The following is a 20871-nucleotide window of genomic DNA, read 5'->3' on the forward strand; positions in this document are numbered from 1 at the left end:
ATGTTTTTATGTTTTCAATGATGATGATTTACCTTATTTTTTAATTATTTAGTTATAGGTTTATGTAAATGTAAGTAGCTTCTTGTGAGCTGTTTTGCTATTTAATAATTAAATTATCTGCTAAATTATATTTTTGTGATATTGTCACTTGTTTGTTTCGTGTCATATATTGAGAAGTTATTATTATTAAAACAAAAAAGAGGGGGGGAGATTATGATACGATGAGAAACCAACAGCTACAACCGATACTGTGGTGTGGTGAAGTAGGGCGCGGTGTCGTTTCTAGATGTAGTACGACTACACTACACGCCTATACGGCATCTGATTAACATAAATGTGGTGTGTTAAGCAACCGAGGGCACTGGTATTATTCACTTTTTTAGCACACACTCCCACAAAATAGTAGAACACAAAGTTGTTTTCTGCCATCCACACTTAAAGTCAACTTTATAAAAAAAAAGATACACATTGAAATGCCTCCAGTGTCTCCAGAAACACACACAACGTGTCAAGGATACAATAAAAACAAACAGACGTGACATTACTGACATTAAAGTCATTTCTTGGCTTCTTGGTTTAAATGTCAACATGAGAGCGGAGGAGGGAAAGACCTTGGCTGAATAGAAAGAACAGGAAATAGAAAGTCGCAGCTGCGATGTTCATCACAATAAAGGGCCAACTTTAAGCTTTGTGCCTGCGGACCGTATCTGCAAGCACACCTTCTATTTGGTTTATGTTTGTGCAAAAGAGCTGGGTGAAGGTATAGGAGCATAGCCTTTAAGGTGAGGTGATTCATAAATACAGCCAATCACATCACTGATCTCATCACTCTGAACCAGGCTCAACAACGACAAATCCTGTGTCCTGCGGTGAGGACTTTATGGCAGTCCGACCACGAGATCAGGGGGATTTTTCTGTGGACTACAACAACATTTTGTGTTGGGCAACTCAAGAGGCCCTGCTGGATTCTGAGGGTCTAGTCTTGATGTGATGCGGTGGATGGGAGGGATGAGCTCTTCTTTCAACACCCGAGTCAGTTGTGCCTCCCATCGCTGTCAGAATGGACATGAATAGACACTGCTGCTTGGACACACAACGCCTGACTCCCTTTGCCGGGCCTTGGCAGGTCCACCGCAGCTGCAGGCCTCCCGGGGGGGCCCGAGATGTACTGGCTCGACTGCTGTGATCAAATGGGGATGATGAAAGCCAATGGGGGCCGACCAAATGGCTGCAGGCTTTAAGACCTCTCCAGTGTCTATACTTCTTCGAGAGGGCCTCGGCTGGATGTGTGTGCTCAGCGGGCCCCCCGGGGGTTAGCCAAAAATGCTTTGGTTAACAGAGAAAACATGTGGTTTGGCTGTTGAGGAAATGGTAAAGGATACCATGGAGCCATGTAGTGCCTGTACACCTGTCTGACTGCTCTTTGGGCGGCTGGATGGAGGAGCAAAGTACGTTCTGACCAATCTGGGATGGATGTATGGATCCCCTCTGTGGTGTTGGTAGGGGGGGCTTTAATGTTGTTTGTCTACATAGTCAAATCCCTCCAACTAGACCCCTGAAAAAAACTCTCAAGCATCAAGTGGACTGAAAAAGCAAGTTAACTTGTATTTGTAATATTATAGTTTATATAATATATAATACAAGACCCATTACACGTATTGCCATGAATATTGCAATACGATGCCCCCGAGAAAGTGCATTGTCTCTTCTGAGAAGGCGTTCCCATGGTCCACTGCTCAGGGCCCGTGGGCATTACGGGAATAAGAGAATTGTTTGTTTGCTTTTGACGGCCGCAGATAACCCAGATCATCTGCTTCAGCGTCCAGTTCTGCACAGCTGATAAACGGAGCCGACTGCAGAACAGGGGTGACGCGGCGTGAAAGGAAATTGAGCCTTTTCTCATTTCTTCTACTGTACAAATAAAGACTTTCTGGCGAAGCATTCATCATGAGATAGTGAGAAAGGTTAGTTTTCATCCTCGTCAACTGAGAGAGAGAGAGGGGAGAGATGAGAAAGCACAGATGAAGAAAGCAGTCAGGCAGCGTTTCTGTGTCCCCATACAACTAAACTCCACTCTTTCTTACGTTACCAGGGAAACTGGGATTTTTTTCTGCACCCGTTTTAAACACGCGGTTAACGAGCGCAACAAAGCAAAACGAAAAGAACTGCAAAGTTCGGTTAAAGCGCGGCTGGTCTACGTGCTGAACGGCTTATTAGGCCTCGTGAGATGAAGAACAATAAATGAGCCAGATGTGGCTAATTTGTCCCACAGCACTCCAGCTGAGACATGCAGGTGTTCATATTCAGGGGACACTTTTTACACAAGCGAGACATCATGTAGTTCAGTTCTCAGTTAACTGGTATTGATGCAGTGATGCATAAACCTCACACAGGAAATTAGAGACGCGTGCAGCCTGCAAATAAACATCCAGTGGTGCAAGAACCTCTAACACGCAGCTCCAACAGCAACATGGAAGACCACGTTATGTGTCGGCCAGAACAGTAACCTCACATGCTCTCTTAAGTCAGTAACCTGAAGAAAATCTGGACAAATATTGACTTTTATCCGTCTCCCTGCTTCCTCCCGGCCTCGCCTTATCATCACAGCGCTGGCTGCTCCGTGGAAGCGTAAAATAACATTAAAAATACATACAGAGATCATAAATAAAGGAGAGACCAACTTCAGAGTGGATTATGGAAGCACGTAGTTTGCGAAAAAAAAATAAAAATAGAAGCCCGATCTCAATCCAACTGCCAATTTGATTTTGTGATAACTGGCCGTTATATTCTGGTCATATTAACTTTATTTCAGCTGATCCATTTATTTGATACAGTAAAGCAGCAAAGCTGGACAGTGAATGATAAAATAAACATTTGGAGACAAGTGAAGGATGTCGACGATTCAAAGGAATAGTTCATAATAAATCTTTATGTAAACTGTGTCTTTTAGTGGACACTTGGAGTCAGGGGGTTAGCCTAGCTTAGCATAAAGACTGGAAGTGGGGGGAAACAGCTAGCCTGACTGTCCAAAGTCAAATAAATATACTTTCTTTTTTCTCTACACCGTAATAATATAAATAATAACTATTAATTTTATTAGAGAGAGGTAGCAGGAGAAAGGGGAAATGTAATCCGATGTATTAATTATGTTCATTTGGACTAATTTACTATCAAACAAAGATGTTCTAAAAGATAATCTCTAGAATCTTTAGAGATGTTTCTGCCGGAGCGACATGTCTGAGCCCCGTTAATCAGCACAAGGGAATTTTAAATCCTTAATTACGAACCACGCTTCCACAAATCTGCATAAGGCTGCTCACCAAAACTCTAATTAGAGTAGTTATGGACACGCACGTCTATATCTTTGCCTTTTTTTTTATTTGGTCTTATTTCAGTTACATGTGTTTTTAAGAGCTGATTTAGAATCAGCAGAGAATCAGAACTGAGTTTTTAAAGGAAGCGAGGACCGAAAGCGTCGTTCCTTCTTCTTGTAACACTTGTTGTCTTTAAATCTGCCTTCTTTGCAGAAGTGTCGACGCTGCTTTGGCGCTTCAACGGTATTTCTCTGAAACACAGCGGATGTGTCACCGTGGTTACGGCATGCCGCTGCCTCACCAAGGATGAGGTGAACCACAAACCCTGACACGGTTCATGAAACCTGCAGTGTGAAACTGTTCTCGAGGTGGGATGGGCCGAGGCAGACGCTGAGCTGTGGTGACCTCAGATAAACGAAAACCCCCACGTACGCATGGCATTATGGCTGTTTACGCAATGTGATAAGACATTAAATTATGAATTATGAAAAATAAAGAATCCCAAGAGTCCCAAGAGTCACACACAGCAACATTCAGACCATTTTGATGACATCTTCACACAGCTTGTAGTCCGACCGACAGCGACATAGAAGCCTACAAAACCAGTAAATATTCACATTTGAGAAGCAGTTAATTGAACAGTGATTTTATTTTTTAAATATGGCAAACTTTTTTTATGTTATGACTAAACAATGAATTTCCTTTTGTTTCAGCTCTGATTTGTGACCAAAACTGGCCAGTACCATTGAATGGGTTCCATTGTCTTTCTGGATAATTCATAAGACTAATTGATGTGTTAAAAAGAAACTCTGAGATGCTTGGTTTGGTCCATTTAAAGAGGACTGTAGGTGAAAACACGACTCAACACTCACTCACTCACTCAACACTGCTCACACTGTAAAAAATAAGCTGTTTTCTGCAGCATTCAATCTTTTTATGTAGCTTCTACACAACACAGAGTACTCTGTTTACCCTGACATGCCCATAGTGAATTGACGATTAACCAGCAATTTCTGAAAAAGAATAAAATAAAAACATTGGTCTCCTCAAGGCCAATCAATAAGCATAGCAAAAGAATGCATAGGGAATGTATTAAATCAAGATTTAATCTTTTACAAACCTACTAAAATCATGTGTTTGGTTGACACATTTCATTGATCTTGCAGTAATGGCTCCAGTACAGTCTTGTACAAAGAGAGACAAAAAACAGATCCTTGTTAACCCGGCTGAAGTATGTTTTTTTTGGAGGGGGGGGGGCAGTTCTACATTTTGGAAGTGATCCTGTACTTCAGTGACGGCTGACAGGATTTCATGGTGCACTTCGGAGCTGCAGATTACCGTTGTGAGGAGAGGACAGTTTGTCTTTTCCCCGCTGTGTCCTTTGTTTGGGCCTTAGGGATTGTGGGAAGGAAGAAGTGAAGCAATGGTTTTGAAAATGGCTTTAGAAGTAGCCATATTTTCTAAATATCTTTTTTTCTTCCCAACCCCAAACACATTTTCAATCCCATTAAGTCATCCCATCAGACTTCAGATATTATTATTCTGCCTGCAGTGCTGCGGTACATATACATATCTTTAGCCTAAGATGGCTCTTTGTCCTTTAATATGTTCCTTTTCTAAGTTGTGACAGGAGACAGTATTACCTTTTAAAAAACTACAGCTCCCATGAACATTTTATAGCGCGTCATTGTAGCGTGGTTTGGGCTTTCCTGACATTTACACGTTATATTTGTGATGATACGTCGCTAAGTTAGCTAGCTAGCTAGCTAGCCAAGCTAACGGCGGTGTTGTTGACGTAGCTCACTAAGCACTTTCACACAATGATAAAAAAAAATCACACTATAACAAACCTACGGCGAAGTGATACTTTCATGACTTGCAAAATTATCTTTTAATTGAATTTAAAATTCAAACATTATTATTTGTCTCTTGCTGTTTTTTTCAAAAATAAGGTCCCATGGGAGACACGGGGAAGGGCGGGACTAAGCCTCTCTAGAAGAGCATTCCACCGGAGTGTGAGTGTCTCTTTAACAGTGAAATTCAAGCTCTTTTTTTCAGATTTTTTTTGACAATCTGTTTTCTGCAACCAGGACAGATTGTGTTCTTGTGTTGTAGGGGACGCCATGACAAGGTTGTCTGCATATGAAAGTCCCCTACAGTGAGTCCAGGTGCGGCAGACGACTACAGCATCGTTGCTGCCAACTCATTAATATAAACGGCATCCTTGACTTCTACCTCTGTTCTCAATAACGCTTTTGTGCTTTTATTATCTGTCTGAAAGCAGCATTTGTTTGCCTCATGAGTGGCTTTAATGATGACTTTTGTTTATCTCCGAGAGGCTCGGACCGTCCGGGTCATTAATCCAATAATCAGTCTTGTTCTTTGTCCCAGAATGAGTTTTGATTTATGGCTTTGGTTTTCTAGCTCTTTTTGCGATAGAGGCGGTATTCCTGTTCCGTCATATGACCTTGATAACCGCAGTGTAGCCGACAGTAGTCCCAGTAGTTCTTTGTCTTTGGCTTCTGCTTTATTATTTCACTTTAATGGTTTCGGAATAAATCATCTATTTTGGTAGTATTTACTGAGACAATAACTGTTCCCCTTGAATGGAGAACAGGAAGCCGTACTCTATCATAAATCAATTTTTAGGGTGTAATGAGCAGATTTATAACTTTGTGGGGCCCGTTTCTGTCAACATGTCCTCCAATCTGAAGGACACAACAGCTAGTTGTGTTAGTGTTTCCTTATCTGGCACCCCTTGTCATGATGACAGAGTCCATCATGACACATTAGACTCATCCACCCAGACGCTGTAGAGAACATCTGGCAAAGAAGGACATCTACAAGGCTTCTTTTATCACAAGTGTGTTCTCATTCACATGTGAATAAATGCAAAAACCTGTGCCCATATAGTTTATTTTTCTTCATCAAAATGCATCATTGTTTCTATGACAACAATATGTTGACAAAATATCACCACTATTGGTGCGTTCCAGTTGTACTCGGCAATCGGGATATCCGAACTCCGAGTCGGAAATTTCAACTGGAACGAGCACCGAGCTCGGATTGCCGACTCGGAAAGTCGGACGATCCACACAAGCCCGACTTGACATTTAAAGATGGCTGCCCCAGTTGTAAACGGTAACGTTACTGATGACCGATCAAAGGGCGATCGATACTTTTTGTAAACAATGAAATACGTAGAAAGACTTTGTGTTTTCTCTTAATCCACCGTGTTTGCAGGTTGCAGAAGGACCGCATATTTGTCCAGAAGGTGTTTATATTCGGACAAGGCAAGCGCGAGAATAACTTTTGGAGATGTAGCCATCTTGTTTCCTCTTCCGTTTTTGGCCGTTGGCTACTTTTTCCGACTTTGTAACTGAAACGCTGATAACTCGGGCGTGACGTCATTCCCAGCTCCGGCTTCCGACTTCCGTGGGAAATGGAACGCACCATTAGACCACTGTTGTACGATAGACTGGAATTCTAGAATTTTACCTTGTTATCGTTTCAGTGTCGGTATCCAGATATTTAGGCACGGTTTTGTATCATCGTGACAATAACAGTGCCATTATGATTTAAATAGCGGCGACAGATGAGTACCGATTTAGAATTGGAAACGTGGGAAACCTGCAAAAATAAATGTCTGAAACCATTAAAACAGAGTGGGGACGATGTGGACGGTGCCAAACGGTTATCATTGTCTTCCAGCTACGTCAGTCTATATCAATAAAAAGTTGATCTTGGTGAATTTCCAGGATCGGGATGATCGTAAATATGACTTGAAGAAGCCGCCCAGCTCACTTTCATGGCAGAGAAGTGGAAAATAGAGGATGCAAATATACACAGTTTTATTTATTTATGCAGGGAGACCTTATGATTTATGATCATCTTATTTATGATTACATGAATGTTTTTGATGATGAAATGAAGTTCACTAAAATAAAGATGTGTGCATTATCTGTGTTGCAATAAACATGTTTCTTTTTGAACAAAATGGAAAGTGATTTCAGGATGAGATCTATATAGAGAGAGAGATGGCAGAGACATATCCGGAGATAACAGAGGGGAGGAGGGTGAGAGAGAGAGAGAGAGAGAGAGAGAGAGAGAGAGAGAGAGAGAGAGAGAGAGAGAGAGAGAGACCCACTGCCCTACTGACGGGAAGAAACATCCAAAATGTGAGCGCACACACACACACACACACACACACACACACACACACACACACATTCCCCTCTTGCTCACCCACTTTGTCAGACGTTAAGTATTGCCATCTGTGGTTAATCCCTCTCCCCTCTCTTTATTTACCCATCATTACTCACACATACTCAGACCAAATCTAGTTAACAAATACCTCCTCCCGCTGTCCCTTCGTCCACACAGAGAGCAGTTGAGATGTGCTGATAAACACCTGACACAACAGTTGCCCTCTCTCGGCTCCTCTCCCCTCAACAGAAAGTCGTACGATCCCCAAAGCAGCCTCTTTGCTTGCATAATGGATTACGCCAACACACGCCGCACCTTCCGTGACCCAGATTCAATTAAGGCCAACCATAAATTGTGTTCTGCTATAAGGGGCTGAAAGGAATGCTATGCAAAAGAGAGAGAAAGAAATCTTATCCAAAGAAAAAATGGCTCATTGCCTTAGCCGAGAAGCAAAAAAGGGAAAGGGTAAGTGAACATTTGAGAATATTGTGCCGAGCCTCAAAGACACAAAGACAGCGGAGCCGAGAGAGGACATTCATCACGTCTGGAGGAAGGGCTGCTGGGAGCAGGAACAGTGGCGATAAGACAACAAAGAAATGACAACAGTCAGGTTTCAGGTGCTGTTTTTCCCGGAGCTACCGGCCCCTTTTTGTTTTGCACTGTACCGCCACATAAATACTTTAATTGTAATTACAGTGTTCCCGGGCCTGAGATGGAGTTAAGCTAAGTTAATGGCCTCTGGAAAGAAAGGAAAAAAGGGAACAAAATCAATGGCAGTGCTGCAGTTGATGTAATTATGCAGCCCTCCCTGGTCCTCTAAGAGACATCTGGAAAAACACAGCTAGCATCTGGGGCCCAATGAGGGGCCGCCATTGCACACTGCAGCAGACAGCATAACTCAATCAATGAAACCCATGACTGCTATGAGACGAGGAGCAAGTGGCAGAGAGGGAAGCTCAGTGGTGACTGTGCTTTGGTATGCGTGAAACCAAAAGTTAGTATTTGGAGTGAATCGTTTTATATTAAGAAAGTACATTTGGGGCCCAGCATCACTCTACATCAGAAAGTACTTGTGAAAAGGTCTCAGAATCTACACTGCAGGTATCTTCTCTTGAAGGAGGACGAGCAGCAGGCGTGACCCGACGAGCACACTTCACAGCTGACCTCAACCTGAAACACTCCGGTGTCAATTTCGAGGACGACCAGCGTTCTCCGTGTTTGTCACACCGGCTCTAATTGGCCGTAACCGCCTGCTCACGGCCCGTCACCCATCTGTGAAGTGTGCCGTTGGCTCCCGGAGCCCCTGGCACCGGATCAAGGTTGACGGCTTCTGTTGCAAACTAAAGGAGTGATGATTGCTCGGGGAGAAAATATACTGTATGTTGGTTCCGGTTTCATTCAAGGTGCTGCGACGACCTAAAGAACTTCCAAATCGCAAACTATTGCATTTCAAGGAGAATGCAAGTGTCTTCCAGTAGACATTGTTATTATCTGTGAATAACATGAATAACCTACGAGAGTTTCCTGAGCGGCCTCATGAAGAGCGGAGCCGAGTGCACAAACAGCACGTAGCATGGCGGCATCTCAACAGAATTTAATTCTCGAGCGACAAACAGTCAAGGTCGAGTAGCACTTGGACTCCAGACAGCAGCTTATCTCGACACTGCAATGCATTCATCACAAATGTATATGCACAATTATATCAGTGCATTGTGGGAAATCTTGAGAGCACCATAAGTCAATACCTTTAAACGCGGAAACCAACCCCTCTGCCGCTGAGCATCACTAAACTGTGTGTATATACAGTATATATATATATATATATATATATATATATATATAATATAAAGTTAGTTAGCTAGCTAGCTTCCATGTTAATTCCACCGTACTTTCATGCTACGGCGGTAAAATGAGCCGAAAGAAGGCCTTTTCTATATGCTGTGACAAGTTTAGACATCAATTTGTTAAACGTTACTTATTTAACTGCTGGCTAGTTAGCATGCTAATTCCACCATGCTTCGATGCTACACGGGTTACAGAAAACAAGCCAAACAGTGGGCAGATGGCCAATGGGGGATGGGTCTAAGCGGTCTATCCATCCTATCGACCACTAGGAGACTATGGAGCAATAAAGAATATGACATGCAGCTATATACAGTGTTCAGGCTCACTCAGATTTTCAGACTCGTGTGCAATGCATCCTGGTACATGTAGGCATGGCTCTATGAGCAGCAGAACTCACTTGTCTGGGTCAATATAGCAGATACTGAGAAATGTATTGCTTTGATTGACTTCATTCACCCACAATACTGATTAGACATCCACATAAAAGGTGAATTTTCTGTTTACCACTACAGAGGCGGGTTCATTTGGGGGTCTGGACGGCAGCGAAACCCTTTGTATGTCTTTCAAATGGAACAAGACAAGGCTTGTAAAGGAAATGGATGTGAGAAATGCCATTCAGGGACATTGTTTCAAATAAAAGAGACATGAATTGACCGGCTCAGCTTTTCAAGTCTCAGTTCAAATAACATTGAAGTTTCATTCTCATGGCAACAATGAGCCCAAAATGCTTGTGTGCAAGCATGTTAAATATAAACGGAATGAAAAGCTGGGCAAGCGGAAATATTTTCTTTTCTAAAGTTGAAAAATGCTGTATTTATGGGCTTTGAATGGAGACGAAGAAACATCTAGGCATTTTAATGGCATCGAGGACCTTCTACTGTGTGTAGTTGTATAGCGGTGCGTGACTCCGCTGGAAAAAGGTGTGCGAGGTGTGATTTGTGCCGGCTATCAGTCATCCTGGAATTCAGCCGTGAAGCGAAATGAGAGATGGCAACAAAGCCCTGCAGGCCGGAGCCTCGGTCGTGGTCTGTCTCAGACATTCAGCTTCAGAAGGTCACACTTTGACAGATGAGGCTACGCCGTCTTTAGGGATACAAACATTGGTGAGCAGCACCAGCAGATGTCAGAGAGCGCATGTGTGTGTTTGTGCAGATATGCAACCGTGCAGAAATATGGAGTAAATATATAATGTTTTAAGGGCGGCGCAGCTGCTCGAACAGGACTTCCTCAGCACATGCCAAACAGGAAACGCTAGAGTGGTGTAGCAGGTCTGGCAGGCTGATGCTCCAGCACCACCTGCTCTCCTTTTACATCTCCTTGACCTCCTCGACCTCCAGGACTAACTTTCACTGGAGGGTTATTCCGTTTCCTGTGAGCTCCTCTAACCCTCAGCAGGATCCCCGTCTTTCCCACACTCCATGCGGCCTTTGAAGGACAATTCATTTCCTGGTACTGACTCATATGTCTGCCTCTTCATCTTCCTCCTCTCATCCCCCTTCAGCCTGCCAGCTCTCTCTATCGGAGTGGATTTCTCTGGCGGACGCGGAGCTGCCAGTCATCGTCTGACATCGTCCCGCGCTGGATTAGAGCAGATTAACAGAACAAAGCTCATTATTGATTTTAATCATTATTAAAGTGGAGACACTGTGGGGCTGCAGCCAAGTTCAAACAAAAAAAAGTGTGTGTGTGTGTGTGTGGGGGGGGGGATAAAAATCGATGCGGGACCCGGGATAATAAAAGCCGTCGCCAGGAGAGTGCTTAAAAAAGTGCCGTTCGCTCTCAACTCGTCTCCGTGAAGCGAGACTCTCGGAGGACGGCGGTCCTAATTAACACCTTGTCAGGTCCGCCGCCTGGAGTCCAGCAATACGTTTAGCTCAACTAGGCACATTCCGCCTCATCATTATGTACAATGGATGGCATGTGTTGCCCATTTCATTACATATCATCCCAGGGTGGCAGAGTAATCAAGGCCTCCATTAACACAGAGAGAGGATACACTTCATCCAGCACCCCTCAACAGAGAAAATTTGCAATTAAAATTAAATGTGTCTCTTTAAAGTGCAATGCCAACATCCTGAGCCGAGTGTGCGAGATACACTAGAGCGCCGCCGAGCACCAGCGGCCAACGCAAACTAATTGAATGATACGGCCAATTGTTTTGATGCTATTAATATTTAATATATGATGATTACCCTACTGGCACCTCTTTAATAATGTACACGTTTGTGTAATTGTTTTTCCTTGCGATTACAGAGGTGAATGTAATAAGATGAAACTAAGCTAGTTCATCTTATAAACAGATCATTCCCATCTTTTTTTTCCTGGCAGTTTCATTTTGTCTGTTTAACAATTATGAGATTATGTCCTATTGCTTGAGGAAATTGCCTTCTTCGTAGCACTGCTTTCTATGAAATAATTATTAATGGGAGAATATAATATATCTCAGGGTTTGATCAGAGTGTGCATGCGACAATGACCTCCTTATGGTGTTACGATACTGGAAATGCTAACTTTCATCATTACCTTGAAAAATATCGGTTTCGTTCCTTAGGGGAAAACCAACAACATTTTTTAAATGTTTATTAAAATTATAAACAGGGGCAGAGTTTCCCACGGTGTTTCTGAGACTGGTGGGTGGACCTTGGACCCTCTTTTGTTTATTTTTAAAATAAATAAATCAAATCAATCTGGTGCACTTTGGGAGTAAAATTATGAAGCTATATCTGTGAAAACAAAAAAAAAACAGGCAAAGAGTCGCAAAACATCGTAAACAAGACGGGGTCCACGTTTCAAGATGGGTTAATGGCCGATAAATGAATATGAAACACGCTTATAGAACTTAACAGAATTTGTCTCCAGTCTTGTTGGAAGTTATATTTATGAAGCTTACCAAGTCTTTTAATACTGGTAACTTTGTGTTTGGTTGTTGTTGTTATTGTGTTTTTGTTCAAAGGACAAAGTTTTAAACCTTAAGTTTTTTTTTTAATACATTTTTATTTATCAGAACTTTAATATATTTTGATGTTCCGTTGTGACAATAAAATAAACAAGTTTATTTTTAAACTGCATTATCATATTATTTTTGTGAAGACTCATAAATAACTACTAATAACTAATGTTAGGGAAATCTGTTGTTTTGTTACGCGTTTCTGAAAAAAAAAAAATATATATATATATATATATATCGGCCGATATATCGTAATATCGGATTTTTATATCAACAAACATTTGTATCGGCCTTCAAAATCCTTTACCGGTCGGGCTCTATTTGATACCCAAAACCGCCATCTTTCTGAGCTCAGCTGCCTGCTATAGCGGCCTCTGGTGGCGCTTGCTGTGCACTACAATACGGCATCATAGAAAGCGAGTGATGAGTGACGGAGAGGAGGCGGGGCTATGTGGGAACAGCAGCAGCGTGAAAGCGCAACATCGATATCACAGAAAATTAGTATTTAATCCATATCAAATATTAAGATTCCACACGTATCACAAAATCAATGTCCAGAGCTGTAGGCGGCAGGTATCACAATATCACAGATATTGAACAATACTCTGATCTGAAGTCAGCCTCCAGACATTTGGATGCGAGCAGGAGTTTCTCCTGTCAGTGAGTCACGCTATAACATTAGCCATGTCTATTTCATTTTATTGTTATTTCTGACGATAATTGGTTTAATAAATACAAACGAATGAGATTATTCATCCATATGATTTCGTAATTTCCCCCCAAAGAATCTCATTTAAGTGTAATCAAAAGCTAAATGAATATTAATATTGTTTTTCGTAGCACTCAGTGAGTTTACAGTTCACAGTAGAATGGTGATTAAAGTATAAAGGGCCCACTTGACCTCCTCCCACACTTACTGTATATCCTCTACAAGGAATTTATCTTTACTCGTTTTAACTGGGAAGTGAAGCCCAACTTTCACATGATCCTGTGAGAATCTGATGAATCACAAATGCATGTTAATGTCACTGGTGACCTTCATTGATAGGACAGCGTGAGAGTGAAAGGGGGGGAGAGATGGGGATGAGCGGTGGGATTCAAACCCAAGTCGTTGCTATGAGGACTATAGCCTCGGTTCATGGGTCCCCAACTCTACCACTGAGCCCCAAACTACATTATTTACCGTCATTCCTGTTTAAGGTTTACACAACTGAATTGTAATTCCTGTTAATCTTGAGGATTTTATTTTGGAAAGTTGTTGGTGTAACATTTGTTATTTCAATAATTAATTACAATTAAGTTAATATATTAATATAACAACTTAATAAAGCAGTGTTTAAAGGGACATTTGAGCACTGGACAGTTAAAAGAGGGATTTAAATATTGAATTTGATTGGACCATGATAAAAGTGGGCGGGATCAGAGTATGGCTCAACCTCTCTTAGCTCTAAAAGTTGCAGATTGATTGACGGAGGCTGTCATGATATCATTGGTTGCTCCTTTGTTTGATAGCAAGAAAAGATGACTGGATTTTGATAGAAAAAAATATGAAGCAATTGATTTCTTTTTGTGCACATATATAATAGATTTATTAGACAAGGGATGTGATCTTAAAGGGTTAAATATACATTTTTCATTTAATCTCGACTTAAAATCGAAACTGTTGTTGCTTCCACATAAAAGAATGAACCCAGTCACATAAGGAGGCAGACAGATTATATATTAAACCTAAAATAATCTCAACTCAAGGTGAGCTGTCCACTGTATCTCATCAGCCCATGGGCTGTGAAAACATGTTTACATGCTCAGGTCACGTGATAACATCTGATCCAGCTGTGGCTCAGAGGTAGAGTGAGTCCTCCCAAAAATCCAGATGTTTAATTGCCCCTGACCTTGGGCAAGATGCTGAACCCTAAACACCGAGCTTCCAGCCACGTCACATGATCTTCCTCTGCAGATGGGTGACGCATTAAATGGTAGATTTTCTTTTTAAGACCCCTTGGCTCGAGAGCGACGTTTTTCTTGGAAATGTCGGTTCCGCAGTAAATCTGTCCCGCGAGCAGGCGAGCGATTGTTTGAGTGCGTTTCTCATGACATCAGCTGGAACCGATGGCAGGGCGGCTAAACGCCTGATTCACAGACTCACTGCCAGCACATCCTATGTCATCCGTCTGCTCCGGGGGCTTCAACCAGCACAGGCACGTCAGGCCTTACAACACACACACACACACACACACACACACACACACACACACACACACACACACACACACACACACACACACACACACACACACACACACACACACACACACACACACACACACACACACACACACACACACACACAGAATCTATTCCCAGGATGTGTGTAGGTCAGCCCCCCCTCACACACACACATCACATTCCCAGCTCATTCTCATCCCATCCATCTCCACTCCTCCTCCCTCATGTCAGTTTAAACTACGCAAGTGAAGGAGTCACACTGAGGAAGACCTCTCTATCAGCGTGATTTAGCTTTTCACATACGATTCGCCGGCTGCTGCTGCTGAGGGGAGAGAGGAGAGGAAGAGGAGTGGACGACAGACAGGGGATCATACTGAGGGACGAAGGTTAGAAAGAGGACCACGAGATGACAGGAGGCTTCCTCTTCACAACGTGGTCTCCGCTCAGCTTAACGCTGTATCTGATCGAGTGATGACTCATATGAAGGTAGTCATGACAACGCGGTACTTCGGAACACGATGTTTCCCGTCATCGACGTGATTTAAAGTCTTTGTTCTAACCTGTTCTAATGCTTTGTTGTTTATAATGTCCTTACTTGCTGCATATGACATATATTAGATACAATATCTATCTATTAATTATGATTTTATTATACCTCCTTATTAAAAGATGCTTTGTTCATACAAACAGGGAAGATAACGTTACATTAGTGACCATACGTAGCAAAGTTGACAACTGATTATGATACTACGATAAACAAACTGTGGTTTTCTGTGCAAAAATTATCTTTTTAATTGACATCATGTGTGTTATTGATGGCACAAATCAAACAGGATCAAAAAATGACATTTATCGCCGTTGACTACACTGGAAGGGGCGTGACTCGATATTGAAATATGTTTTCCTTTTATATGGACTTACTTTATAAAAACATACTTTATGATAGCAGGATAGATTAGATGTTTGAACACTTTGCCATTATAACACATATTCCTCGTGGGTTTAATGAGATCTTTGTTTAATCCTGATCCTTACAGTCTAGTTTGCTTCCTTATGTAACAGTAATGATGTTGGCCTTCACACATCCTGGCCATGTTCCAGTCGGGTCCCAGTGGAAGAGGCCCAGTGGACAAAATAAACTCCTTTCCCAGTAACATTCCCAGTGACTCCCAGAGAACGTGACCTACATTTGCTGGTCCAGACTTGTTCGCTTCGCTGGGACCGCTGGTTTAAAATAAACTGTGTCAGACAGTGTGGCGATCTGGCCCAGACTCGGTTTAGTCTCATTCATGGCCGTCTCTTCCATGTATGCCTCCATTGTCTCAGGGCCTCTTGTTGTTCTAGCCGTCTGTGTCGGCTCCTCTTAATCCAAGTCATCAATCTGTTTCTAAGCAACTATGCATCCAGTCGGTGTTCAACTCGCACTCACTCCTTAAATCACACACCTGCAGCGACACAAGCCGACAATCAGTGGGACGAAACCACAGTTCACACTGCGTCTGCTTTATAGAGAAGTCCTGATGGCATCGCTTCCTTCCTGTTTGGCAGCAGAAGTACGACTTGCTGTGTACGAACATTAACATTAACATTATTGTTTTTTTGCTTCAATGGTTACAGATTCTAACTTGATGAAACTACTATTGGATTTTAATATAAAAATAGATTTTTTTGTTAAATAGGTGCACAATTTGAGATGGGATGTGATCCAAAAGGGTTAAAAAAATGTTTCATTTGCAACACAAATCAACTTTAAAACAAGCTGGTCTGAATTACAACAGGTTTAATTGTTTTGATCAATCTTTGGGAGATTTCCCAACAGTGTTCATACAGAAAAAACGTGCAGGTTTAATGTCATATTTCTGAGTTGTAGTCCATTTGGATTATTACACAGAACATATGCAATTCTACACTTTGATTTATAAGTTTGTCAGTTTTCTTATTTACGTTATCCCTGCTTTTACTTCTATTTCCCTTGAGTACACCATGAGAGTAAAAGTCTGTGTATCTGTACACATCCCTGAACAAAGACCCTGATTAGTTATGATATCTGGGATAAATGAGATGTAACGAGGGTCTCTGTGGTCCTGAATCCGCCCTGGAGAACAGAGGGGAGCTGCTCAGACACGTCCTCTCCACCTTGGGAGTCCCGGCACGTCTCCGTCTAATGTGCACCCACCAGACGGAGCGGCCCACGATGTTATCACGGGAGCACCGTAGCCTCCGCTGACCTTGAACCCTGTTCCCACGTAACCTTTGCCTGTTCAGATTCTCTCTTTGTGCCCTGAGGTGTGCCACTCATGTATGTATCTCCCCTGAAGCAAATATGAAAGTGAGACGCTCATGCACCAGCAGCTGCCTGTGACGGCCTGGTAACGTGCACTAATGGAACATCAGCTCTCCTTTTCAGCATCAGCGCTTCCTCCAGCTGCCCGCGCCGACCAATCGACCCCACAAACTTCTCTGCACATTCTTTGTCAAGTAAGAGCTCGCTGCTTCGGCCAACGACACACCCTTCCACCGAAGCCATTCTATCCTTAACGCGCTTCCAAGACGTGGAAACGTTTCGTAACTTGTGATAAAACACAGACATAGCCAAGAGGGAAGAGACATCGCTTCGCCCCACATGCCTCCTCTCAGGTGGAAGACAGAGGAGATTATTAAAGGTGGTACAAGAGATGAATACTCACTGATTACGTTCCACTTGTAGCACCAGCTGGAGGTCATTAGATCGGAGCGCTATCTCTCCTCCGACTGGGTGCTCCTCCTGTCGGGTTAAGAAGAGGGATCAGATCAGGTCAGAGCAGCAAGAGGAGCTCGCCAGGAGCACTTTGCTTGGAGTGCATTGAAAAACACTATTTACAGCAGCGTTCAGCCTGCAGGTAACACAGGTCTACAAGACGCCCGAAGGCACTTCATCTCAAGCTGAGTGGCCGAGGAACCTGACTGGAAAATGAATGCATTTGATCTATTCCCCAAATGAGTTGCTGTGTGAATGCTTTTTTTAGTATAGATTTCAGAGATGTGGGAATACACCTTCAAACTGCATTCTGAGAAGAACTTTTTATCTTTTATTTAATAATCTGACGAATGGTTTCTCGATTATTTTTTATATTTTTGCCAAATGTCCCATCACAAATTCCCAGAAGCCAAGGTGATGGTCATGCAAAGTCAATGCAAAAGCACAAATTCATGCAAATATGCAAAATTCCCATCATCCACGTTAGTTGAAATTATTTACTCTGATACAAACAACACAAATATATATATATTTCATTAATTCAATTTGTCCATGTGGTTTTAATGATGTGAAGCACTTTTCATTTCTATAAATAAAACCTCAATTTGATGTTCTCTCATTAAAGCATCTCGTCAGAGGAAACACCCGTTTCATAATTCCTCTTTGGACACTTCAACCAGGGGAATACAAATCAGCCCACAAGTACCTTTCATTCTTTCTCAGGACAAAACATTCCACGGATGCAAAGAGGAGCAAGTGATGAAGTATTGCTTAAATGTCAATGATCCAGTATAGCGCTCTACAGGTGTATAATGGTGTTCATCGATTCATCGTTTAATACGTTTTCAAGCAATCGCACCAAAGCTTCTGTCTTCTCTGATGCGTCTTTGTCTCAGGCGACAGTCAATTTAACATCTTTGGTTTTTGGACATTTTTCACAATGATCTGACATTCATGATTTAATGAAAACTGATTAATTATTAATTGGAAAAAAAGTAATCGGCACATCAATCTGATGAAAAGAGCCGTTAGTTGCATGGAAGCTGAATGCTCATTCAGTAACTGAGCAGCAGACAAGCAAACAACCTTGGTATCAACACTGTGAAACAAACTGATGAGAAAACAACGCTCTCTTATCTGAAACCATCAGACGCTGTAATGACGCTGCAGAGGCATCGTGGGTAATGTAGACATTAACACCGGGGACGGGAGGGAATCAGATCTGAAGATGAAAGTAGAGTGCAGGTGTGTGTCGGTATTGTGTGATTGAATGAATGCAACCCTCAATTAGTGAACTCCAGGTCTAGACACCAAAGTGTAACACACTTTCGGAGGGAAGAGCTCCAGCCATGAAATCCGGGTTTGTTCTGAGGAAGACATCACAGCTGACAAGCGTCTAAAACACCATAAACTCTTTACGAGCGCCATGAAATCACGACACGTGTCTCCACTGAGGAAATCCTTCGCCCCCCTAAAAAGGAGAGTGTGTGTCAGATCGATGTGAAGTGACACTTTGTGCCTGTTGGCCCGACAACGGCATCAAGCACACGCTAAACCACGCGGCATCCTAACATGCTAGCGGGCTCAGCGGGGCGGTGCGTTTGATGACGCTCCGAGCGCGCGGCCGTCAGTGAACCGCACGTCCTCCACGCGGCGTCTCCCAGCAGACGCCGTCTCGTCACATTCCAAATCTCGCAGTGAGATGGCGGGTAAACCAATTCCCAAACACGGAGACATTTAAACTCCCGACGAGTTCCTCTTGTCACTCAGACCCGCAGAGAGAATCGACAGATTGACGCCTTTGGCACCTGAAGGATTCTCACTCATTTATTTTCAGAATGAGCTTCAATTTAAATTAGCAGCTTCTGTGCTCTGGAATGAAAAAGGAGAATTTGTGTCTGAACAAGGAGCCGTTTTCTTTCAAACCCAAGTGTTATTCTTTTTAATTTGCATCTACACCCCGCCTCCCCCCTCCGAGGAACGCATCGCCGAGCACCTGCAGCTTCATGGAGATGCTATTTTATCATCTATGGATGACAGTCAGCTGGTTCTGAGCCACTTGTGTTGAGAAATAGAAACCAACTTCCTTCTTCACGCGGGGAGTTCTTACACAACCATTTAGAGTTTCCTCTACATACTTTGAGAACTGAGGCCCAAACCTCCAAACTAGATGTAGAAGCCAGGTCTGATCTATATTCATCCTCCCATCTGTGAACACGGCTCCACACTAAACAAGCCATTGTGTATTCAGGGCCGTTCTTCCCCACATCATTAAACCTGTCGTTCCAACATGACACGTGCTCCGCAGACACACTTCCACTTCTGGAGCTTCTGTCTCAGCTGGTTGTGAAACGACCTCGGAGGGTCACGGAGGATCACAGGGAGGTGGGGGAGTGTGACCTCATATAAGGTTAATATGGATATAATGATATAGGTCATTTTTATGCCATATAAAGAAAACGTGGCCAAAGATAAATTATGTGAACATAAGTACACTTTTTCCCCCCCCCTTTCCTACAAGCTGGCGTCAGTTCATGTTCAATGGTCACCTGCTTTAATTTGCCACTCCGAAACCTGAAAGCAGCACACAAGAGTCGATTCCTTTTTTCGGATCAAAAAATGGCCAAATGCAAAAAAAAAATGTTGTTTGCATGCCACTTCTCCATCATTCCATCTAAAAACAAATTGGTGTGAAATACAAGAAGCACTGCATCGCTCCATCGATGCTTTGGTGCAGCATTTCAAACCGTAGATAGATAAGTCCCACAGCTGGGACATGTACAGCCTAAAAGGCCGTGACCTCCTGACACTCGGGCTGTTGGAATGAACTTCGGGGATCAAATACAATTTGAATAGTACTGAACAAAATCAGTACTATTCGAATTACATTTTGTTTTCTTTTTAGAACCGTAACGGCCTCGGCCTATCTGCATAAACGGATGCTTTTGACAGTCCGATGAACAATAAAATCAGAAACAGCCGACAGCAGCGAACACACAGAGATAAATATTAGAATATATTTCAAATATTGAAAAAAAAATATGGAATGAGCTCTACACTGCTACGAGCAGAAATACTGGGAGCCGAGCGATGGGCCCGCTCTGCACTCGGGCTTCAAATGAAGCACCATTTAACAGCTTTCCTTCACAGCCTCCTGGCTTCACCCCGCCGCCTCCTTAATCTCAGTCTGATTCTGTGTCCCCAGATAGCTTTCGTCCCACCTTCAAGGTTGGCCATTAGAAAACTTTTCTTTCAGCCGAGGTCTGACGACTGTCACAGGTTGGTTTGAAGCACAGCGAGGCCTCGAGGCCGGAGCTTCCCTCGAGGACGAAACGAATGGTTTAAGAAACAAAAACTCATCCGATTTTCACCTCAGCATATCAAAATGAGCAGCTATTTTGCCTCTCCATCTCCCTTTTTCCACCTCGCTGCCTTTTCTTCATATCTGCAGGCTCACATCTCAGGGTCCATCCCTCAAAATGATTGGTCCACAGGCTCCGCTCGCTCAGTTTGTCGTGGGGGTATCTTTCACGTTTACTGATCAAACGGCTCCCTCGCATTCCCACGGCCGCGATTTGTCGATCTTTCACGGGCAG

The 20871-nt window shown here is 42.9% G+C and overlaps 1 protein-coding gene across 1 annotated transcript in view; it reads right to left on the reverse strand.

Moving 5' to 3' along the window:
• The window catches only part of adam19a (ADAM metallopeptidase domain 19a), a 141778-nt gene that overhangs the window by 63092 nt on the left and 57815 nt on the right, over positions 1-20871 (reverse strand). The window contains exon 3 of the mRNA XM_084003148.1: positions 17226-17302. Coding sequence (XP_083859274.1) covers positions 17226-17302 — 77 coding nt within the window. The remainder of the gene's footprint in view (positions 1-17225; positions 17303-20871) is intronic.

The sequence above is a fragment of the Eutrigla gurnardus genome (assembly GCF_963514095.1).
Source record: "Eutrigla gurnardus genome assembly, chromosome: 23".
Classification (NCBI taxonomy): Eukaryota; Metazoa; Chordata; class Actinopteri; order Perciformes; family Triglidae; genus Eutrigla; species Eutrigla gurnardus.